Source organism: Nothobranchius furzeri, chromosome 3, assembly GCF_043380555.1.
Source record: "Nothobranchius furzeri strain GRZ-AD chromosome 3, NfurGRZ-RIMD1, whole genome shotgun sequence".
Lineage (NCBI taxonomy): Eukaryota > Metazoa > Chordata > Actinopteri > Cyprinodontiformes > Nothobranchiidae > Nothobranchius > Nothobranchius furzeri.
Genome location: NC_091743.1, coordinates 61,807,790 through 61,832,509, shown reverse-complemented (window position 1 = coordinate 61,832,509; position 24,720 = coordinate 61,807,790). Strand labels below are relative to the sequence as shown.

The 24,720-nt window shown below is 40.3% G+C and overlaps 1 protein-coding gene across 1 annotated transcript; it reads left to right on the top strand.

Annotated features, from left to right (window-relative positions):
- The first annotated feature begins 1,092 nt into the window (after positions 1–1,092).
- dctn2 (dynactin 2 (p50)) lies at positions 1,093–18,800 on the top strand. Its single transcript, XM_015959139.3, has 14 exons — positions 1,093–1,285; positions 1,542–1,610; positions 3,888–3,984; positions 6,553–6,614; positions 6,755–6,853; positions 8,803–8,963; positions 11,788–11,941; positions 12,140–12,205; positions 12,411–12,449; positions 12,580–12,657; positions 13,374–13,445; positions 14,900–15,002; positions 15,851–15,942; positions 18,007–18,800. Exons 1-14 carry the CDS (start codon positions 1,250–1,252, stop codon positions 18,088–18,090), a joined length of 1,212 nt encoding a protein of 403 aa, XP_015814625.1. The 5' UTR covers positions 1,093–1,249; the 3' UTR covers positions 18,091–18,800.
- Positions 18,801–24,720: the final 5,920 nt, after the last annotated feature.

Here is a 24,720-nt window from a genome sequence, read left to right as displayed (position 1 = left end):
GCGACTCATATCCGCTCTCATCAGCATCACTAGAGAGCAGCGAGATGACGTTATCTCTACTCACTGAAAAGTTCCTAAACATACTTTTCTATTTGTCTGGGTTCCTTGGGTTGCAGCTCGCCCCCCAAAACTTGATTGATGCGGCCAGCATCTCCTTTTCCCACTGATAACACTGGCATGGCATGGCAGTGCAGTCATGTGTGAACTAAAGGCTCAAGTTGTTTCTGCAAGAGATTCAAAGGGACTTGATGCATTGCACTAAGATGAAACCACTGCTTAGGATGAATGTTGCAGACTTGGGTCGACATTTGAAGATAATGTATTACATTTTCTGTCTCAAGTTTATGACTGGCCTATATGTTTGAGGAATTCAGGAAACAAACTCAGTCTTATTTGTGATTAGTCAAACACTAACTACTGTATCTTACTGTTCGACTAAGATTTTCCCTAATTAAATAAATTATTAACCCTAAAATCGGCATTTTATCTCTTAGCAAATTTATAGAATATAGGTATTTATTGTTACATTCTTTTTTTAATTGTACCGTTTGCTAAACAATGTTGTATAGCAATGAAAGAAATAAAATTATAAGGCGCAATTGTAATTTACTGACTATCTTTAAACAAAGATAAAAGTATTATTAAAATACATTACATTATTTTTTACACAACTGCCTTCCTTTAAAATTCTTGTTTATATTCCACAACAATCATCTTCTTGAATTTACAATCTTTGTTCAATTGATTTAAGTTTTTCACGCGTATTTTTGGCGCCACCATGTGACTTGAGTGGTTAAAATTCAAAACAAGACTTTTCAAACCTAAAACAAACTAGAAAAAAAATGTTGTTGTTGTACGTTTTTATACTTTGTTCAAGCTATTTTGTTTCTGAACAAAACCAAAAACAATCCAACGTCCCATTGAAAAAGAAAAGTATGCGCGATGACGTTGAAACACGTTTGTGGGAGCGTTGGTTTAATCTGTTTTGTTCAACCCGTCATGCTTTCAACCATGAACAAAGATTTAAACACCGCCCACGTGACAACCAAGTGAACTAAATCGAGCACACACACGCTGTCAAATCAAGCTAGTGACATCAAGCCTGCAACTCTCCACCGGCTTACTGCTGGCTCATCCAACGTTAGCCTTTGTCTTAAATCCAGACGGTGTATCGGTAATTTGAACGAATTAGGGACCGTAGTTGTATTTTATTGTGGTTTTCTGATCAAATTATATCTTCCTGTTGACAATGGCTGATCCCAAATACGCAAACCTACCAGGAATTGTAAGTGGCCAACGCTAGCATCATAAGATGGTGATGTTGGCTAGCGTTGTTAGCAACTATCACTGTTGTTATCCCCCTTATTGTCTAGGATTGTGCATTTATCATTAACAAATTAGTTTTTGTTGGGATTTTTCTGTTTATGTGTTGTCTTGTTATGTGACCAAATAACGGTGCTAGCGTTAGCAGAGCTGTGTTGACGAGTGGGCCAGGGCGTTGGCCAGGCTAACAAAAAGTCTAATCACATTTTGTTTTATAGGCTTTTAACGAACCCGACGTGTACGAGACCGGTGACCTTCCAGAGGATGACCAGGCTCAGTTTGAGTCGGTAAGTGCGTAAACTCATAGTAGGTCTAGTTTGCTGCTAGCTAACAGGCTAACCAGTGTATAATAGACCCCCTAGTATTTATTGTGTTTGCTTCTATGAAGGACACAATCTTATAATTATATATTTTTTTCCTTTGTATTCAGATCAAATAGTTTTCAAGTTTAAACTATATGTATTTTGTGCATGAATTATTTTAAACAACCATTAGAGAACAACAATGGTCCTCATTGTTGGAGCCTTAATGGTAACATGTTAAACCTAAGGTGAATCATAAAATATTTTTTTTCATCCTAATTGGCTCTATCTATCTATCTATCTATCTATCTATCTATCTATCTATCTATCTATCTATCTATCTATCTATCTTCTGATCATTAAAAATTCATGCACAAGAGACATTAGACATTTGATTCTAATGAGCTTTCGAGGAATATTGGCTCAATCCCGGAGCTCAGGGATGGATTACACCGTGCTGTGAACGCACAAACTCATATAATTGTCGAGGTGAGTCGTAAGCTTGGAACTTTGGCTGAGATTCAGGCTCTGGCACAGAAGGTGGATTCGATCAAAGAGAGAGTTAATGGGACAGCACGGTTGGGAATAGATTAATTTACACCATTATTGGATTGAGAGGGGTTGGAGATCAACAGAATTTTAAGACAGAGAGGAAGTTCTCTGTCTGACCCCAAAAACAAGTTCTTATCTGAATCTGGTGCCCTTGAGCCTGTGAGGCTGAAACGAATACTCCCCCTCAGAAGAAATGTGGAATACTGCCGTCGCCATGGCAACTCTGTCTCCCTATCTCAGCCTGGGCGGGACTGTGACCGGTGAAGGCTGTGGAACCATTTCCAGGAGTCACTGTGCTTTCTAACCCAATTACCTCCCTCCCCTGTCCAAACGGAGGTGATGAGCGCTGCTCATTGCGGCTGCATGCACTGATGTGAGGAGAGTCCCAAACCCTGCCTCCCCACCTAGTGGACACTTATGTTGTATAATGTCTGAAGTCTGTTGCATTTCTGTCTGAGGTGTTTTTTGCATAGCAAAGCTGCCCTCCCTGTGGAGGGTAACTCTAATGTGCCTTTTTTCCCTCCACCTTATTCAATCCTCATGTAAACCCTCTGATCTCTATTACGGTAGCGCGACTCGGGTTGTGAATGACCACTGTCACCAATTCTTGTCATGTGTCTATGTCTATGTATGCATGTCTGATCTCAGAATTGTGTGTACTGAAACTCTAATTTCCCTCTGGGATTAATAAGTATCTTTGAATTAAATTGAATTTTAATCTAAATTATTTTTGAATATCATGATTCACATAATTTTGTCCTGTCAGTTGTTTTTAAAATGACCCAAATCACATGATGAACTAGAATTTGGCATCCAAAGAGGGTGACTACATTTTTCTGTGAACCATCTTGCCACCCCGAATGAGCGAAGAAGGAAAGAAATTGTCTCCAGGGTTTGTAGCTGGAACTCTGAGAACACTGCTTTCTTTCTTCTCTTCCTCAAACTCCGGCCTGGTGTTCCTGTTGTGTGCATGGCATATGATAACCACATTAATCCGTGTTGTTTCTCTCTCTCCCATCTACTTTTTCTCCCTCTCCGCTCTTCTGTTATTGTCTTTAACTCTTTGGAAACTCAAGGAGCTGGTAAGACCCTAACTAACTCTCCCCCTCCTCGACTTCTGTGCTACTGTGTGTTTGTCTCTTCTTATCCAAACCTATGTGCACAATCATGTCACTTACTTGTGTCGGTGGTGTTTTAATCCCATGTTTAGCCTCTAGTTCACAGTAACTGATCACTAGAAACATTTGATCAGATTTTGCTCCCTAAAATCATCACATAGTTGTGATTTAGAGAGCGTAAGTTGTGCTTCTTCCCATTCATTTAAAATGATTTTACCATATTAGAGTAAAAGCTACATGTTAAAGGATTGTACCACCAGGTAAAGCTTTTGCAGTTGTACACATATTTCATGCCTTTTTCTCTAAATTATGTTCAAATCATTGATTACAAAGCAAACCACAATGCTTGGGAAGGTTTTCTAATGTAATTCCTGAAGCCTTCTAGCTTTAATATACTAATATCTGTCTCTTATTTGGGGCATTAATCAAGCGATTGTTCCCGTTTTATCAGCGTGTATTTGAAGTGGCTTTGGACATTTTGCCTTACTGGTTCAGCAGTCTGAGTTTTGTTTAATTTTCTTTAATTTGTGGTCTCAGTAGTTTTTTTATCCTGTCTTCATGAGTGACGCTGTTTGTGACTAACCTGTGACAGGAGGAGCTCTGCAGCGACAGTGTGGAGAGGATCGTGGTCAACCCGAACGCTGCGTATGACAAGTTCAAAGACAAACATGTCAGCACCAAAGGACTTGGTCAGTTTGTGTGAGATCATTATTATTGTTATGGTATTACAATATTTTAACTTAAATCATGAACATTTTCTGTGTTTTTATAAGAATTGAACTCTTAAGTAGGTGATTGTCTGTTTTAAGCTAGGGGGGATGGGTGTTGCTAAAGGTTTTCTAATATTTCTGTGGTTAATGCCTTAAATAATTTGAGCTACTGTGTAATTTAAAGCTCCCTATAATACATTTCTGTTGAAAAAACATGTTTTACATGACTATATATATGGAAATCTTATATAAATCTAACAAAGTGAATCATTAAGGTCATATCGTTTATAGAGCACCTTCCACAACCTTAGCAGCAGCCCAAGGTGCTGAACACATCCATAATAGGCACAGTAATCAACAGTAATATAAATCAATAAAAAGTTTTAAAAACACAATAAAAATAGAGGTGTTAGTCTTCACTTGTCTCCCGATGCGATTACAATTATTGGGTCAACGATTCAATTTGATTCTGCATCCCGATGCATCACGATTATTTCATATTGATTTGTTTTGATCGATGAATAGACGATGTCAGATAATTGCTTTTTATTTATTTATTTTTTTAATCAAAAACGTAATTGACACAACCTGCCATCCCTCAAAAGCTCTCCATTCACAACAGGTTAGGACAAAACATTTTAAACGTTTAAGAAGATTTAACAAAGTAAAACAATCTGTTTCCTCGTTCAACACCACGCCTCAGGCTGAGAAAAACACGCTTTGCAAAAACTCACAAAATCTGAAAAAGTACTGAAAACCTATAGGACACATAATGTAATAATAAAATACATAATGGGTTCATATATGAGTGTTTAATGTCTCTGAGCAGCTTCAAATATTTATGCCACAGTTCAAGTCTGTCAGAAATAACACCAAATGAAATGTTTGACTTAGTTTATTTTATTTGAACCCAGTGGTTCATTTCTGAATTGTTGGAGAATGAATCAAGTTCTGTTTGATGCAGAAAATAATAAAACATAAAACTAATTCTACACTTCCAATAATATTTCAGATGTGTGTTTTATTCTTGCTGATAATAACACCAGCAGAAGGCTGTGGGCTGGATTAGGATTAAATTACCCAGCTGATGGATGTCCTTCACTAACCAGCTAACTACAAACCTTTCCACTAACCTGTCCTGTGGGTCCCTCACCATGTAACCCTCATGTCCATGCTGTCTCTGGAGGAGCAGATAGGAGACAAGATCTCCTGTAACCTAAAATGAACCAAAGCTTCCTCCCAGTTTCTCTTTAAGCTGAATTTAAATATCATGAAACAGAAGAATAAAGTGGAACAAAAACTTCTATCTTCTATTACTCTCTCCTTTTAACTTCACCATGTCCCTAAATAAAAGAGACGGACGATCACGCTGCAGCCGCCGTCATTGACCCCGCCCCCTCCCCAAGACCGGATCTTCTGACATCACAACACTCGGTCTGACTGAGCGCTTCCAGGAGAAATAATAATTAAATTATGAAAATAATAACGCGTATTTGGAGAAGCGTCCTCCGATCCTCTCTTGTGTGAGCAGACAGTGTCGCTCTCTCTCTCTCTCTCGCTCTCAGTTGCTGTGAGAGCGAGCGGAGCGCGCCACACGACAATCCGCTCAATTAACATAATTCACGGTCCAAATCCAACAGAACCGGTCGGGCTGTTTTGGTTCCGTTTCGGTCTCAGGTTACAACTCTAGCGCTCAGCCCTGCAGTACCACATTAAGGCGGAACCACTTGGTAAATGTGGAGGACGCTCACTCTGACAGATTTGGATGCGGCGCTGGTGCCGCCGTTAAAAAAACAAAACTACGTTCCACTATAATCGATTATGGCGTACTCTTCTACGATGCAGAATCGTTTATGTCCGCATCCCGATGCATCGATTATTTGATTATTTCTCAGCTCTAAATAAAAATAGCATAAAAAACAAGTAAAAATTATAACAGTTAAAATCAAGGCAGTGTTGCAGTTCCCAGTGCTGAAAGTCAGCAACAGGGCAACACTGCACACAAAAGTTTCCCAAAACAAGAAAAATACAAATTCACAGGAGACGGGCAGCGTGCCACATTCACCAAATTCACCAGCTCTGAATGAGACATTTTTTTGTTTTGCTTTTTTAACTTTTATATCAAAACATTCATGTATTCATCAGCCTTTTTATGAATGTTTCCTTTGCTGCACCTTCTGCACTGTAACTGCTCACCATTTAGCTTTTTTCTGATTCCTAAATCTGAAATTATTTTATGCATTTCAATCATGCTGGTCTTTGATTTTAATGTCCATGCCTTTCTCGCTAATTGAATTGCCTCTGTTTAAATTAAAGCTGCCTTGCCTAAATTATCACTTACTTTCTTACTTGAGTTGTTTCTGACATAATGTGGGTTTCTGAGTCTGATTTTTAGTGTTTTGCCTTTTTCTATTTTAAAATCAAGGCAATAATTCACTTCCATTTGATAAATTCTCAATAATGTAACTTATAAAATCAGCATATTTATCCCTTTACAGCATTTACTCATCCTTGTTTTCTTCACAAGCTTTGTCTGTTTCGTTGCAGACTTCTCAGACAGAATCAGTAAAAGCAGAAGAATCGGTTACGAGTCAGGAGAGTTTGAAATTGTGAGTACACTCTGTCATCTCCACTAAGGTGATGTCATTCGTGAATGTTTTTTAGTTATGCACGTCTCAGGGCAGCGGTTTTTCACCTTTTTACTGTTGTTTAACCTTCACCCCTCGTGTCTCTCTAATTTCTTCATTAGCTGGGAGAGGGCTGCGGAGTGAAGGAGACGCCTCAGCAGAAGTATCAGCGTCTGGTTAATGAGATTCAGGAACTGATGCAGGACGTGGACACCATCCAGGTAGCGTACCGACACATTATGGCTAAAATAGCAGTAGAAATGGCAGTCTCATCTAATCTGGTCCTAAATCTTAATATCTACGTTTAGGTTTGTAGGCACTTCACCTCTAGACCTTCCTCCACATAAATGTGAGGCCCTGTAATCATGTATTTAAAGAAAAAGCAGCTTTTCCTTTGATTCTCAGCCAAACCTGAAACCCGACAGTTTCATCCCACGTGGTTGATGACGCTTCTGGTTCATGTTTAAATTAAGTTTTGATAAAAACTAATTGAGTTTGTTTTTGGACTAACAAAGTCACCATCAAGAAGACCGTAATTAACCTTTGCTTGACGTTCATTTTGTCGCACACACTGCAGTGTCTGGTTGTTCAGGCTTCCAGAGAATAATTACAATTCAGGCGGTGTTCTGATTGTTTTAAAATGTCCTTTTGATCAGAGGCCATGCAGATCAAAATGCACACAGCAAGAACACAGCAGTTTGTGACCTTAATGTAAAAGTAATAAAACACTGTAGGAGGAGGCAACATTCTCCATTAAGAGTCCAGTTTAATATTACATTCTGTTCCAGAATATAACAAATGTGACCTTATTTGTCATTAAAGCTGCAATGGCAAATTTAGAAAACTAATTGCCTTAAACCATTTGTTTCATGCCTCATAACAACGTTCCAACTTTGTATAGTTATAATTATATTGTGGAGGGAAAAATGAATGAAGTGGTTCTCTTGCATTTGTCTAAAAACCTCCACCAATAACACGTTCATTCTGAAAGCAACTACCGGATAGCCTGGTAAGCAATCCTATACGTGCAAATATAATCTGGCCACAGCCCATTGACGGCTATCAGTCATTGGGCGGGGTTTACGAATGTCTTTCACACGGTCTCTGCATGCTATTGGATAAAAAAACATGTTTTACTCACCGCTACAGATGTCAGTCAACGAGGCGGTCCATCATACTTCATCATAGAAGATGCAAATACATCCTTTTTCTAAATAAAGTTAAGTACGTCTGTCTGCTCTTGACTCAAAAAAAAAAAGAGCCCAAGTTTACATTGTCCGAAGTTGATGCCAAAGCCATCAAACAAGCCATCGCCAGTACTATCTCGCCCACCTGGCTGATAGAGCTCTGTGATTGGCCCACCAAACAGATGAGGTGCTTTTGGGGGCAGCAGTAGATGAACAGGTAGAGCAGGTTGTCCAGTAATCGGAAGGTTGCAGGTTCGTTCCCGGCTCTGGACAGAGCTTCTACACACCTGATTGAAATGAATGAGTAATTAACAGGCCTGTGCAGAGTTGAGGAGAGGATTAAATTCCTCCATTCGGGTGTGGCAAAGCGGGAAACACTGAAACCTAATAGGATGGTAGCCCTCAAGAACACCTGGTCTAGATTCTAGGCCAACTATTGGACCATTTGGTTGTCGGTCTCTTTGGACCACTGCACTTCCGCTCTTCTCTGGGTCCTCAAGTCATTAAGCACTCATGTATTTAGCAACAGAACACCACTGGTGTGGGAGGTTCTCCACTCAGTAATATCAAAAGAAGAAACCGCTGTCTGCTACCACTTCAACTTTAGTTCAAACTACCAGAGTCTCAAATATAAAAACACCAAGAAGTTACGGACAACTAAAGACGTTTAGACATTAAAAATGGCGACTGGTGTTTAGCCCCATTCTCATTTGATCTGGCATTGCGATTTTCCGGTTCTTGCAGAAGCGTCTCATGGAAGATACCAGAGTGAGTTTTCCATGACCATGTTTGCGTTCCAAACCTAGCTTGTTCTGTATATTCTCTAAAGCATCTTTAATTATCTACTTGTAGATTTTTAGAGGCTTTACTTAGTTTTTACTAGAATGTAAAGAAGCAGAAGTCCAGTACAAAACAAAAACACCAACTTTGTTTTATAATGTATAATCCATTTGTTTTCTTTTGTCCTTGACTTTATTTTTCAGGCTACAGCGAAGGAAAGTTCGACAGAAGAGCGCCTCACCCCAGTGGTACTCGTCCAGCAGGCGGCACAGCTCAAACAGCTTCTGGTCACTGCTCATCTGGACTCGCTGCTTGGACCGCAGGCTCACATCAACCTGGCTGATCCCGATGGAGCTCTTGCCAGGTTAGTTCAAAGTAAACTTTGAAAACCGAAAACCTACAAGAGGAAGCTCCATGTTCAAAACCACATGAGCTTGGTTTACTTGTTCAATCAAATACAAACTATTACAAATATGAATGAAACCAGATCACTAACCTGTGGATAAAAGGATGTTTTTGTTTAAAAAAAAAAAAAAGAAAGAAAAGAAAACCCAAACAGATTATAAAGAAAATCAGTTTTGGAAAGAGTTGTTATTGTTAGTGTGGTTATGTTATTGTGTTACAAGTGTGAGCTGATGCTTCTTGAGCCAGGTTACCCATAATAAGAGACTCGACTTGATCCTAAACAGAAATTTTAAAGATTATTAAAGGTCTCATTCTCTGAGAAACCATGTAACACTTTTTCTTTTTGAAATACGGTCGGTCACTCTGAGTTTCACCATCATGCAGAACCTGAAACTGTTCTTTAACCCCAATTGCCTATTCTAGAAATCTAGACAAACCGTAGCAGTAGCTAAAGATTTAGCTCTGTGTAGGGCTGTAGCGAAGCGTCAATGACATCGACTGCTCGATTCTATAAATTAGTCGACGTCAGATCTGGTAGTCGACGCACCACGCCCACTTGTTGCATCCCCAGGAGTTTGTAAATAGAGGTGGAATCTGCCTGTTTTTCCTCTAGTTCACCCTCTTCTCCGCCTTCACTAACATCTCCACCAAATACCGAAGACCCGGAACAAAGTCCGTCCACTACTAGATTCCTTTCCTGTTTTGCCCGCCTTCGTCCCCCGGCAACGGACAACTTCCAGGGTCAGATGCGCTGCTCCGTCTCTATCGCAGATGTAGAACATCACCGGGAGCGTTTCTCCCTTCATAAAGGAGCTTCTTCAGACGTTACGAGAGCTGTTTTTGTTGTAGCAGTCTCTCCTCCGTGCTGGTCTGTTTGCTGCTGGGTATTTTTGGTTTATTTAAACTTGGTAACTTGAACTAAAGCTACTGTTAGCATCTTCGCTAACAGCTTCTTGCGTTTGGATAAGCTGTTATGTTTTGGTTTGGAGTTAATCTTTTTTGTGGTGCAGATCTCTCTTTTATTACATTTAGAGTGTTGTGGGTTTTCGGTTTAGTTTAAAATATCACCTTGAGTTTGGTTTAACCTCCCAGTTTAGAGTTTGGACCTTTGGAGATCCTTATTTTGGTCCGGAACTCCATAATCTTTGCCCAGCGGGACATCCCTACTTTTTTGTACTTTTGTTTTAATTCCCCACAGGCAGAATTAGTTTTATTATTCCCAACCTGTGGATGGAAAGATTTATGTTTTTTTGTAGTTGTAAATAAACCTGATCATCATTTTAACTTTTAAATCCCTTCCTTTTTGTACACGAGCCAAACTCCCCAGGAAGAGTCGTAACACCACTGGCCTCACACACATAAGTGACCAAAACAAAGCAGCATGGAGACAGTCCGTCTCCAACCACCTCTCAGGCAGCAGCCTGCACTCCCAAGTTCTACATGACACCAGAACATAAACAACCGCAACACAATAAAAGCAGTGTTATACAAAATGGAAGGCCTGTAGCGTTTATTCTCGTACAGTACCAATTGATCACATTTTTTGAGGAATTTATTTGAGATTTTCTGTTTTTTATTACTTGTGCAATAGAAAAATACTAATAATTAGATTAATCGTCTAAATAGTCATTAGAATAGTCGACTATTCGAAAAAATAACTGTCAGAATTATCGTTTTAAAACTAATCGTTTACCCCCAGCCCTAGCTCTGTGTAGGCCACGCTCCAAATGAAGAGTAGATCTAGCATTGGCCCGAACAATTTTGTTTCTAGTCAATCACAGTGCTCTACATTTGCAGAGGGGCATATAGCGGGCTTAGCACCAGAGCTACAATGGACGAAAATGAAAACGTGTGCTCAAGAACGGCGCTCGTTTGAATCAACTTTGGACGATTTAGACTTGGCTTTTCTCTGAGAGATGAGCATATAGAGGTACTGGGTCCTTTATTTCAAAAAGGATGTATTTGTGTTTTCTTCTTTGACGATCTATTGCCGAGTGCCCCTTTGACTGGTTTCCATAGTGATGAATGTCAAGTTGCTCATTGCTCTCACTGGTCCCAGTGCTGTCCAATTGCGTCTGAAGACTGTTTGAAAAACAACCACAGAATCCGCCCCACGACGGGGGTCGTGGCTAAACTAGATGTTTACATAAATGGGATGGCTCGCCGGGGTAATGTCACCAAAATTAGCTGCAGGAAGGAAATAAACAGAAAAACGGTCTGTCAGAAAAAGCTATGTTGCAGGGCTGTGTTGGTTTAGCGGCCATGAGACACCAGAGTGGGCAAGTGGAAGCTAACCATTAGCATTAGCAACTCCACAACATGGCCGAACTCCTTCAGGCTTGTGTTATTTGTGGAGATTAAAACATCAACACTGAATTTTTTTTTACCCACGAAAGATGAGCAAACGGAGGTAGCAGAAGAGTTGTGTTGATGTTAGCCAATCAGAGACCAGATGTAAGCACATTATGAATATTAACGAGCAAGACTCAAAATGTCATTTTCAGCAAAAGAGCTGGGAAACATGCCAGCACTCGGCTTGGGACAAACCAGAAGAGGGCTAGAGTGATGGAATAGAAGCATTCTACACTGACTCAGAAAATAAAAGAGCACTAACATGTTTTATTTTATTTTTTCTTTTAAAGCAGCTCATTCTCTCCGGTTTGTAGTTGGGACACTGTTCTTAGACTAAGATGAAGACCGACTCCAGACAACGCATAAGGCTGATGACTATGTTGAGCGTTCTGTATAATTATTTTGTTTCCTCCTCTCTCTCCTTCCTGCAGGCGTCTGCTCACCCAGCTGGAGGTGGCTAAGGGCAGCCGTGGCAGCTCTGCAGGAGACTCCAAAGCCACTTCTGCAACAAAAGGTCCAGATGGAGTGGTGCTCTACGAGCTGCACAGCAGACCGGAGCAGGAAAAATTCAACGAGTCTGCCAAGGTGATGTGGAGGTGGAGATAGCAGAGCCTGTTTGGATGAATAAATGTAGTCATTTCAGCTGCCCAGTGTGGGTTTTTCTGTTCCTCGTGAGTCGATGTCAGAATAATTCATGACGATAAACAGGATAGGAAATAAGAAGCAAAGTGCGAGCCTTGTGGGATGCTGTGTTCACCGAGTCTGCCTGTTCCTTCCCTGTAGATGGCAGTGCTGGAGAAGCGTCTGGCTCAGTTGGAAATGGCTGTTGGCTCAGGATCAGACAAGCAGGTACACACCGAGCTGCTCGCAGTGCCTACACACTTCCTCCGAAATGCTTGTCACAGTTCCTCCCTACAATATCCGTTTCTCTGCTTTCAAACCACAAACCTTTTGGGTCTTTTTCCACAAAGTGAACGTGAAATAAAGTTGATTGTTTTACGGAAAGGCTTCATTTTGCTGTGGTGAATTTATTTTCCCCTTGTTTATATTGTAGGGACCACTGAATGCTGGTGTGCAGGGAGGCAGTTTGATGGTGAGAAACTTTTTTTTTGATGAAGTAAACTCTGTTCTACAAGAAAACTGGGTTAGACGTTGAAGACGTCACCCGATGTAGAAACAGATTTGAGGCTTATTTATGTAACGTGTGCTTATCTTCGTTTCAGGACACCATTGAGCTCCTGCAGGCAAGAGTCAGCGCCCTGGATTCTGCTACTCTGGATCAAGTGGAGGCGAGACTGCAGGTGACCACTCCCAACAGAGCACGCAGCCATGAGATTGTAGAAACTGTTCTCGTTTCTCCTTGCATCATTTGTTGTTTCACTTAAAACTTAATGATTAGAATTGGTCACTCATGCAGGCTGAACATGAAAATAGTCTCCTACACCCTACATCTCCTGTTTTAGCTTCTGATAGAAAATAGACAGTGAAACGCTAGGATTTAAAAGGCCTGACAGATCTACGTCACACTGTTGCGTAACATTCACACACTCAAGGCAGAGAAATATTTTTCTTCCATTGTCAAACATCTATTTGATCATTTTTGCTCAACAGAGATCAGACGGAGGTGTTGAAAGACACGAGTCCTCTAACGTACGCAGCTCTCAGTCTGCTGTGGCTCCATGAAAATTATTCTCATCACATTTAAGACTCATATTGTTATATTGTTTCACCAGCTGTAGTCTGTTGACTGCTACGAGAGGATAGCAGACTACATTCCTCTATCTGCACGTTGCAGCCCACATTTCTGTAGTAAATGACCTCCCAGCTGCGTTTTGCTCGCTAAAAACGTTGCGTTTGGATAAACATTTGGATCGGATCTACAAATAATGTTGACGGTGAATGCTCCCTACATGGGTGTCGATGTTAACCCGGAGCCATCACTTATGTTTTCTTTCTTTACCCGCCGGCCTGAAAACGATGCCTTTTATGTCATTTATCCTTCTCTCTTCTCTTCTAGAGCGTCCTTGGGAAGATGAATGAGATTGCTAAGCACAAGGCAGCGATTGAAGATGCTGAAACACAGAACAAGGTTGGTAATCTAGCATGAATCCGTGGTAAGTAAATGTTTGGTTAATAAAAAATGACTTGTGGAGCTGTCGGTGTGTCTTTTTGAAAAGAATCACCAAATCTGTGACATCTTTTATTGCAAAGCATCTACATCTCTATTGATTCAGAAAAGGTTTCCTCTTCTAGACTGTTACATGAAACCGCCCAGTAGGGAGCAGCCTATGTTCCCAGAATCCCACCCTGATTTCCTGTTAGTAAACTGGTCTAGTTTTTACATTCCCAAATGATTGTAACATTCAAAGAAGAGTCACAGGCACGTTCTGGAAGTCTCTAACATGAGACTGGAGAGTCATTTTTAACGCAGGGACGTTGTTTGTGGCCATAAAATGAAATGGCAAACTGTAATTTAACAGCTGCTTAAACTTTCTGTTTTGTTCATCCTGCCGTTTAGACTGAGTGAACAGATGTAGAAAGCACATAACATTTAACTCTCAGGCAGCCTGAGCAGCATGTCCTGCATAGAAATTGTTTAATAATTTTTTTTTTCTAAAATAAAGAAAACCTGAAATGCCCAAAGTCATTTGAAATGTATACAGTTAAACAGGAGTGGAGCAAACGGAGCAGAAGCTGTTCCCAGGCGTATGACCGTGACCCCAAAGGCCCTCTGTGGGGGAGACGTGGGGACTAAAGGGTGGATGGCCCTCTGGTAAGGGGGCCATCCACCCAGATAACTACTAAAAACCTCATTCTAACCTAAACATTCAGCTTTTCATGAGTTAAATAGAAAATAAACCAGTAAAAGGTTCCTCTGTGTGAGTGTTGCTGAGCTCAGCCTGGCTTGATCACACATTACTCTTCTACACCATTTTAATGTTTGGGTTTGAGGAAACTTGGATACTTTTCTAGTTCTTACACCACATATGACCCTAATTAGGTTGGAAATAATAATGGAAGGAAGTCTTCACATGATGATGCTCCATTTAGTCCAGTAGCACATATTCGCATGAACCAGTTACATTTATCATTGAACAGGAAGACTAACAGGCACAAGTTAGTCTAAACAAGCATCAATTATGCACAATGCAGTCTGCATGAGACGACAAACAAAACTAAACAGGATAACACCATTTAAACATAAAATATAATGGAACTTACTACTTCACTCATAGAACACACACAGGATAATAATAAAGGTACGTATCTGTCGTATTTCAGCAGATATCAGCGTAGAAACACAGCCAGAGTGAGCACTAGTTCCAGCAATGATGCATTCAGGGACATTCAGACATACAGCAGTTTGCATAAAGGCTTTTGTACAGGATTGATTCTGAATCTTTAAAAACAAGAATCGTGATTCAGACATGAATTGTTTGTTTTAAAGGCATCTGTGGCATACCACACAGGTGCATCTCATTCTTTTAACACGAATAAATCTGATTGTTTCTACATTTGTGCTTCTGTACTTCTACCCGTCAGGTGTCACAGCTGTATGACGTGGTGCAGAAGTGGGATGCCGTGTCCACTTCCATACCTCAGGTGGTGCAGAGGCTTGTTGCTGTGAAGGAACTGCATGAGCAAGGTAAGACGCATCAGATGAATCCATCTGTCCATTGTCGGTACCTGCTTGTCCATGCAGGGTAGTGGGGGGCTGGCGCCCATCTCCAGCGGTCTCTGGGCTAGCGGGTGGGGTACACCCTGGACAGGTTACCAGTCCGTCGCAGGTCAGCATCAGATAATTAATTGAGTCGAGTTGCTTTAGCTGTAGTTCTTTTATTTCATGAGGAAGAAAAAAATCGTTAACTGAGAGAGAAAAAAAATAACCTTGAAATGACGCCCATGAGGGTTCAAGGGGAGCATGTATGTAGGATAGTGGGGGAGGAGTTGGGGTAGTTTCGATTCCCCACAGATCAAAACAGGGAGTGAACTCTGATCACGTTTCAGGCTGCATCTGATATGTCCTGGTTTGAAGGATTTGCATCCACTGTGGAAATTTCTGTGTGAAACAAAAGATTAAAACAAAGAGGAAATGAGATTCAAAGAGATAATGGAGTCTTACCAAACCATGTCTGTCAAAAAATAATAACAGAGCAGAAAAATCAGAACAGAATGAAACCAAATCTTTACCAACATTTAAAAGAATTGCTTTCGGAGAGATGGAGATGTCTGATTCTTGATATCACATTTTTATTATTTAGCTCATAAAAGCATAACTTTATCAATAGATTATTTTGAGGATGATTTTCTGGGAGCAGAATGAGGTCCTTTATCATTCTGCTCGTCTCTGCAACGATCCGTCACAGTTTGAAGCAAAAGTTTTCTTCTCTCTGGTGAATTTAGACAAACAGTTTTCTCCTCTACCAAAGATGGAAGTACTTTTCAGCCATCATTTATTTAATGCTGGAATTAAACGTTTCATCCATTTGACAGCCATGCAGTTTGGCCAGCTGCTGACTCACCTGGACACGACTCAGCAGATGATCAACAACTCTCTGAAGGACAACAACACCCTGCTAACACAGGTAGGACTATCACATTGCTGGTGTGTTTGTAAGACAACTACTGAGTGAATCTACATTTAAAGTCTCAACAGCATCCTGTGTGGCTTTCCTATCAGCTCCTTTCAGACCACAGATGAAACTCGAGCCCTAACTCTGATTCTGTAGCCGTTTTGTAGCTGCAGCTTCAGAAGCTATCCACAACGGGGGGGGGGGGGGGGGAGTTCTTCTCCTTTCCAAAAACAATCACAAGAGGGATGTAGTCTGTGTTTACAGGGAGTCGGTCTGAATCTGCGCCGAGGTAACACTACACCTGTGTGTGTGTGTGTGTGTGTGTGTGTGTGTTTGTTTTTGTGGCTGAGATGGTAGCAGATTCCCAGCCTGAATCATTGTCTCAGTCTGTCCCTGAACTTTAAAAGCATTCAGCTAGCAGTTAGCATTTTAGTTGTACTTACCTCTTTGGCCTATCCATTGGGTGGTCATTGTGTTATGGAGTCAGTTTGAAGAAGTAATCCGTCTGAAATCTCATTTCAGCAGTGGCGGAAGTTTAAGCAGTCTGTGAAGTCATGATCACATTCTGGCTCGTTTTTCAGAACTCCTGACGATAAGATCCAACTATTTCTGTCGATTCTTCAGTAAGACTGGAGAGGGATCCTGTTCCTCTTGCAGACAAAAGTCTGTGTTTGGGTTCTAGGCTTTATTTAAAGCGTAAGAAATAAATCACTTCATAACTGTAGAGATTAAACTCCCCACTAGCTACATGGAGAGACTGAGCATTAGTGTTTACAGTCCAGTGGAGGGGGGCTCCAGATTTGAGATTACCTAGATGGGGAGGAGCGGGGCATGGTTACGCAATAAAAACCCATCCAGTTGAACTGAGCCTGCTGGGCACAACAGATAGGATTTGCAGTTGAGGCAGGAAAATGCATGCATGAAGCCAAAAGCCACTATAGGCATGTTTTGCATGAGGAAATAAAGAAGAAAAAAAACTATGTGGTCACAAACTCCAAAACATGGCTGCTCGATTATGGAAAAAAAAAAAGGTGATTATTTGGACTGAAATTGAGATCTCGATTATTTCACATGATCTTTAATGTTAACAACACAAATAGTCAAAATAAGTCAAGCGAGATATACGGTGCAAACATTTGCAATATAAAAATTAAGAGAAAAAATGGAAACTTCTTTGTTGTAGTGAACTTCCACAATCTGCTGCATAATAATTTAGTCCTGTCCAACGGTGCCATCGGGAGTGTGTACAGTAGCACCATGAAACGTGTCGCTCACATAGAGGAACTATTTACCAGCATGAGAAACTGGAGGTGTGGCGAGAGAACGTATGAAGACAGTCAAGTGTGTGTCTCGCGCTCATCACGTGAAACTTTACTGCCCTGATAAAATATAAATCCACTTCAGACATGATGTGTGTCTCGAATTAATTTTGCTTCTAAAACAAATGATTTTGTGAGTAAGTAAGATCCGCGATAAGGGTCAGTTGATGTGACGTGATAATGCGCAAAGCATTCCCTTTCCTAATATCTAGGACACAGGCTGGGTGTTTGGCTAACCTGCAGAGAATATTGACGACAGAGTTGGAGAGAAAAAAGCTAAGGGTCATCAGAAATGCTGATTGTTCGCTAGGCACTTTGGGAGAATAAGTCACAAATGGGGTCTTAAAAGTTGTTAGAAATAGTGAGAAACTTGCTAAGTTGGTGACACTGTGTGGGAGGAGCGCTTGATTTGCAACTTGAGGCAGCGTGTTAGTAAACTGCGAGAGGAGAAATTATCTACGCATTTTGCTTTTATGATCTGAAGCATTTGTGTCTCAGACCAGTCGCTAAAGCTTAGCACTAAACTTTAATAACAAACAAAATAAACAAATAAATCCTCCTGAGCGGTTAAGTAATTGATCTAGTTTAAATAGCTGGAACTTCTGTTTGTGCACATGCTAAGTGGCTAAATCCAAATCTGTCTTAGCCTGTTTAACTGCAAAGCTCAAGCTTGGTGTGTTTTCTTCTTCTGACACATCTTGTTGTCCTCACTGTCTTCCTTCGTCTTCTCATTCCTATTGCCTTGCTGTCTCCTCAGGTCCAGCAGACGATGAAGGAGAATCTGGTGGCTATCGAGGAGAACTTTGCAGCACTTGACCAGAGGATGAAGGTTTTTAAGTAAACGATGGCAGAACGTGACTCGGTCCAGGAGAGACTACAACATGGACAATGAATATTTGGTTAGAGAGCACAGCTGGGAGGGGTGTGGGGTGTAGTGCTGTCCTCTCTCCCGCCCTTGGCTTCTGCCTCAGCCTTTTTTCACTAAGTGGGACGTTCTCTAGATGGAATAACAAGAAGGAGACCAAATGTCCACCCTCATGTCCTCTTCCTTTCACTTGCATCCGGCTGACATCATTTGAAACTGTTTGTAAATTTGAAACATGACTGCAGTGCTGCTGTTTTCGACCCCCTGTTGTGACGTTTTAGACTGGATTGCTTTTATCTGTACCCATATGGAAGATTCTTTCTGTCCTTACAGAAATTCACACTAAAGGATGTTTTCTGTAACTTTACCTTAACTTAATGAGTCACATTTGGGTTGTTGGAGGATGCAATATTGAGAAACTGTTAACTGTAGTAGCGGGGATACGGTGTGAGTTTCAGACTCCTGCTGTGGAAGGAAAGCTTGTAAATACGCCCGACTCATTGTTTCCTCTCACTCGGTCGCCTGTAACTATATTACTATGACTGAGACCAAACGCCACAGACGAACTTTTACTCTGTTTGCCCGTTGCAGCTTTACTGTTTATCTGTGGTCACCGATGCCCATCAATAAATCAGTAATACACCAGGCTCCTGTTGAACATTATCTAATAAAATAGTTCAAAGCGGCCCGTCTGTGACGTCTATGGGTTACAATTAAACCCGATAGTTTTTCATTTACAAAAATGACCCAAATAAGATTAAATAAGAGCAGGTGGTGGTGGTTATACGTTTGTAGCTTATAAATAAGAAAGTTTAGCTGTCTTAATTATTTATGACCACTGGGTGGCAGCATAGTACCAACTAAAAGGCCTTTAACTCTTGGAATTGTTGTTTTGTGACCACAATAAAATGTGTTGCAACAAAAATCAACTCCTCAGCCAGTTGTATATTTATATGCAACAACATTTTAGTTCTATAAATTTATTTTAAATGGGGTTAGAATGATCAGTATTTGCTCTGGAAGCACAACCCAGAAATATTGAGTAGACTTTAGAAGACAGTGCTCCATATCCTGGTGTCATTGTTTACGGTTTTGTCGTCGTAAACAAACACTGTTTGACTTCCTATCGGCTTAAACCCATGAAAGGAGAATATTCTCTTTTCAATGGAGAGAATGCTCTGATCCGCCGCCTCAGTCGATTATTGAGACGTTCTTCGTTGTTTCTGAGGTCAGGCTCAAATATCCCGTTTGCATTATCAGGTTTATAAAAAGCAATAAAACAAAAAGCTGGCTCATGTTTGATGTCAGGTGATGGTATTAGTGACCAAGGCCGGTGGATAACGGCAGCAGGGTGAGGATCAGGTTGCCGGGGCGTGTTATCCAGACACCACAGCACCTGAGAGTTGAGGAACGCTGCGGCAAGTTGATCAATCACTGAGCTTCCTTTTGCTATTGATCTTAATTTAGGACTAAAGTAGAAATAAAATACTTTTTATTGAAAGTGCCAAGATCTCATTCATCTTTTATTGCTGTGGAATGCTGAGTCAGGGCGTTAGCTTTCCTCAGCATGTGGCTCAGAGACGACTGTCCTGCTGAAAAAGATTAATGTAAATCACAAGGAATCAGATCCATGGGAAAGCCCCGTCGGATCATTTAACGTATAACGTTATAAATATTTTAGGAGCAGAGGACTGGGTCAGCACCGCTCCATCTGTTAAAGCTCATTTAGACACAAAAGCAGACCTAAAAGACAAACACTTTAAAAAGGTCTTAGTCTGAAAATAATTATAATGTATTTTTAATTTAAAAAAAATGTTGAATTAACTGACATGTAGAACCACCAACCTATTACTCAGGACAAAGAAAATATCTAACATGGCTGATGAGACAGAGCTCTAAAATGAGTTTGTGCTGATGAAACGAGGAAAACTAAAAAAGGCAAAATGTTGGAGTAAGAACCGGGATTGTGTGTATGTGTGTTTTTCACTGCCAGGATACACACCCGCTCAGACAGGTATTTAATGTTTAACTGTGTATTGTCTTCATGTTTTTACCTCTGACACACAGCAGAATGAAGAAATCACACCACTTTCACGTAACATTTCGTGATGCGCTGAAGGATTTTTATTATAAAGCACAAAATCTAAACACAACTGCCTGTCGAAATAATTTTAGGAGAAAATTAAAGCTTGGAAAATGTAAGACATCTTGAGATTTCAATTATATAAGTTAAAAACGATAATAGTTGCAACAAGGGGAACGAAATTCTTGTCGCAAATCTGGAACTTAAAAACAAAAGCGGGAAAAATAATAAAATAAATAAGAGCTGATGTCAGATATGTGAAATCACAGAAAGGACCTCTGCATCAGTTCCGTCAGTCAGATTTTCCTGAATGGGTTCAGACGGGTGAGGAGCCTGTTGTGAGGCAGAGAGGTGGGCAGGCGTAAGCAGGGTGAGCGGCCCAGAGTCGCGGGGCAGAATCAGGCTGGTAGCGAATGAAAAGAGGGAAGATAGAGCAGGCAGGGCGAAGATACGTGAGGCTCAGCGCTAAACTGGCTTTAACTAATTAACAAGATTGTCCGTAAAGTCGTCCCAAAGCTTCAAACACAAGGTCAACAACTTAGTTGTTAAACCTGTAAGGTGTGACTGGTTGGATGGGTTCTCGCTGGTCTGATGTCATTTAGAACTTGCTAAAAAAGTTGATCTGGATGTCTCAAAAATAAAGATGACAGGAGGTGAAAGCCCACAAAAACAAATCACTGGTGGTAAAATCTGTCTGCAAAACGTCCCATTTGTGTTGCCCTAAATTCTCTGAGAGCACCGTCTCGGGACCACGGCTTCTAAAAACGACGTTTCAACAAAAAATCTGTGGATTTTACGGAGTCTGCGGCACGACAACAAGAGTTTAAGTCAACATGAAGCTGAAGGGACAAAAACAAGATGGATTTAATGTATCGCTTACAGCTGCATCAGTTGGTCTCAGTTCAGAGAAGGATTCCGACAGCTGGTGTGTGTGTGTGTGTGTACGTGCGTGTGTGAGTGAGTGTGTGAGAGAGAGAGAGAGAGAGAGAGAGAGAGAGTGTGTGTGTGTGTGTGTGTGTGTGTGTGTGTGTGTGTGTGTGTGTGTGTGTGTGTGTGTGTGTGTGTGTGTGTGTGTGTGTGTGTGTGTGTGTGTGTGTGTGTGTGTGTGTGTGTGTGTGTGTGTGTGTGTGTGAGAGAGAGAGAGAGAGAGAGAGAGAGAGAGCGAGTGAGTGTGAGAGAGAGAGAGAACTGGGTGTGGAGCCTTGACCAAGGACACTGGGTAGAAAACGGGGATGTGATGCTGTGGCTGGAAATTCCCCAGACTCTTTCTGTCTGTAAAACAAAAGAAATCAATAATCAGGATCTGATTTTTTAAAGGCTCATCTCTTCAAATATCAACTCACATTTTTTAAATTGTTGAAATATAGAATTTCTACTAAAATCCTGTTTTAAAGTCACAGCATGTAAAACACAAAGTGGATGGGAAGAGAAATCCCAGCAACTGAAGTCAGATTTGTTTTCTTCCTTTATTTTATTACTAATATAAATGAACACAATATTATGTTGTGTCTGATTAACGTATCTACTATTATCAGGCTGTTTCATCACTAAGCCTCCATTGTGTGGTGATCATGACAGGGAAATAGTAAAAACAGTGAAAGACAAACACATGAGGAACATATAGCATTGTGTTCAACCACATGCTGTTTCACACGGACAGGATAGTTAGGAACACTTGTTTACATTACCTGAGAGGGAAATATGTGTGATTAAATAATAAAATAACACAAAATAAATACGATATCTATTTAAAAACTAATATTCTTTTACATGACACGTTTTAGGGGGTAGAAACAAATAAATTAGAACCGAGTTGCCCATGAGCAAGTTTTAAAGTACAGGAAGCATCCATGTGGGGTTTTCTAATGACACTTCGAAGACAACGGGACTGACAAAACAAACAGACGGCCGGGGCGGAGAGGGAGGGCTGTGGAGAAAGTATGCTGAGCTACTCGGCAACAGCCACTCAAATCGTGACGTGTTCGCGGTGCTTCCTGCAGCGCTTTAACCCGGGTCCTAGAGACAGTATTTGAGCTTTCTATTCGCTACTTGACGCTGTTGCTATGGGGCTGTGCGTGTTGAGCCGCGCACGTTCTACTGTGCGTAGAAAAAAAAATAACTGCGCGTGTGTGTGTGTGTGCGCGCGCTGAGTTTGGGATTAGGGCAGAAAGTGTCAAGAGCGGGCTGAAGAGCCACCCATCAAACGTGTAACATGATGAAACTTGATTTTATTCTGTCACTTTCTTGTTTACCTCTAACAGCTTGACTGTCTATGGATATTAATTGTGTGTGTGTGTGTGTGTGTGTGTGTGTGTGTGTGTGTGTGTGTGTGTGTGTGTGTGTGTGTGTGTGTGTGTGTGTGTGTGTGTGTGAGAGAGAGAGAGAGAGATAGTGACCTTGTTGAACTTTGTGGTTTAACCCTAGGTCCTGCTTTGATTCATAGTAATTATAAAACTCATTTATGTTTAGATAAGTTATCATAAACCCATACAAACTAAGTGGTAAGTGTAAATTAATCTGCTTTAAACAACTATTATAATGAATAAACAAAAAATGTAGATGGACAGTGATGTTTGATTTCATGTGTGTGTATGTATATATATATATATATATATATATATATATATATATATATATATATACATATATATATAGACATACATACATACATACATACATACGTGTGTGTGTGTGTGTGTGTGTATACATACATGCATACATACATACCTACATACATACATACATATATTTTAAGGCATCCTATAGGCGGTAGTGCTTGTTTTATTTATGAAAATGTTAGAAACTATAGATTTTTTTAGGCTGATAATTTTCACAAACATTCATCAGAAAATGGATAAACATTTCGATCATTACTGCTAAAGTAACCGTCGTGTAAGTCGGAGAAATATTGAATAAAAGTTTCTATCACTGGGTAATGAATTCTTCTAAGTTTCATCATCATCCGCTGAAAATAAAAGCATCGCACTAAAGAGAAGGGGGCAAGCTCCGGCTCGCGCCAGACTGGGCGTGTGTTTTGATGTCTCGCGGAGCTGCAGTGATAGAGCGCGCGGTATGAAATGTTTGAGACCGAAATCACGCACGCTTGTGAACGTCTGAGACATATTATAGACACTACTTACCAATAAAACGACACAACTATAGAAACGCGTTGTTTTAAAGCGGGAATTAAAAGTAGTTGCTGTATGGAAAGCCGATTTATCATATAACAGTTAGAAAGGAAATTTTCTAAATAAATATTTTAAACTTATTATTCCTAGTCACGATTTGAGCTTACCTTAATTTAATTTAGTTCCATCTAGCAAATGTCAATTTTCCTAAGATAACTTATGTTGCGTTTCTTTTGACAGCTACAGATATCCAGGTACATTGTGGAAATCCAAAATGTTTTTTTGCGTGGAAGAAAACTTTTCTGAAGATACAATACACTCATTTTGAATATTAAAACAATATTTGTTAACATTAATGGATATATGCTGTGTAAATGGCCACATAAAATGTAAGATATCAGTCAATGTCATTTATTGTCATTTCTACCACATGTGCAAGACATACAGAGAAACGAAATTAGAGTTTCAGTACACACAATTCAGAGATCAGACATACATGGGCAAGACACATGACAAGAATTGGTGACTGCGGTCATTCGCAACACGAGTCGCGCTACCTTAATAGATGGAAAGGGAATTACATGAGGATACATTTAGCATATATTAATGTAAAACTTGAAATGAAGCTTTTAACTTTTACGTTATTAACACATCAATTTTATTTTTTCAAGCTAGAATCCAGTGTCGAATAAAATTGTTTTAGTTAATGTTACTTAAAAGTGTTGTTCTGTTATATGTTACAACGGCCTACCATACTTTGTTTCCTTTCTCTCCGAATGTCGCGCTTTGATAAACCCGTGTGTAATGCTTCATTGTGACAAACTTTAGGAAAACATCTTGAACAAAAGTCAAGCAAAAACAAGATGGGGATGGCAACATAATTAATAAACACGTCACGACCATGTGTGCGCTAAATTGATTGGCCATATCACTTTTGTTTTCCTAACATTTAAAAAAAAAATTAGTGAAAAAATCGATTCAGCTTTTCTGTTCCGGAAAACAAAACAATTCTTCGACATTAGATATCCATGCATATATGTATATTTTTAGATTTTTGTTAGAGCCAACAGTGTTTAATAAAACATGTTCTGATTCTGCTGGTGTTATCCCCAGCTAGAAATTGGTTGCCAAGCATTGCATCATTCCTTTCATGTGACTCCCATACGCCCCAAATTCGTCCTGGCCGTCTTACGACTGCATCACAACTGCTGCTCGTACAAACTATACAGGCTGGAGTAACAACCAGCTGTTTTTACTTTAAACTCCGCCCACTAGTCATTCTCAGCCAGCTAATTGGATGTCGCCAAGGAAAAGATCTTAACTCCACTCTTTTGATTGGACCAGGTCAACGTCACTCGTTCTCACTCAACGTAGGTTGTAGTAAAACCGACTTCT

Bases quoted from the DNA above. Each gene is read 5' to 3' on its own strand.
- dctn2 (XM_015959139.3), top strand. From the start codon at position 1,250: ATGGCTGATCCCAAATACGCAAACCTACCAGGAATT. The intron at 3,985-6,552 runs GTCAGTTTGTGT...GTTTCGTTGCAG, and splicing joins TGTCAGCACCAAAGGACTTG to ACTTCTCAGACAGAATCAGT. The intron at 12,450-12,579 runs GTGAGAAACTTT...TCTTCGTTTCAG, and splicing joins TGCAGGGAGGCAGTTTGATG to GACACCATTGAGCTCCTGCA.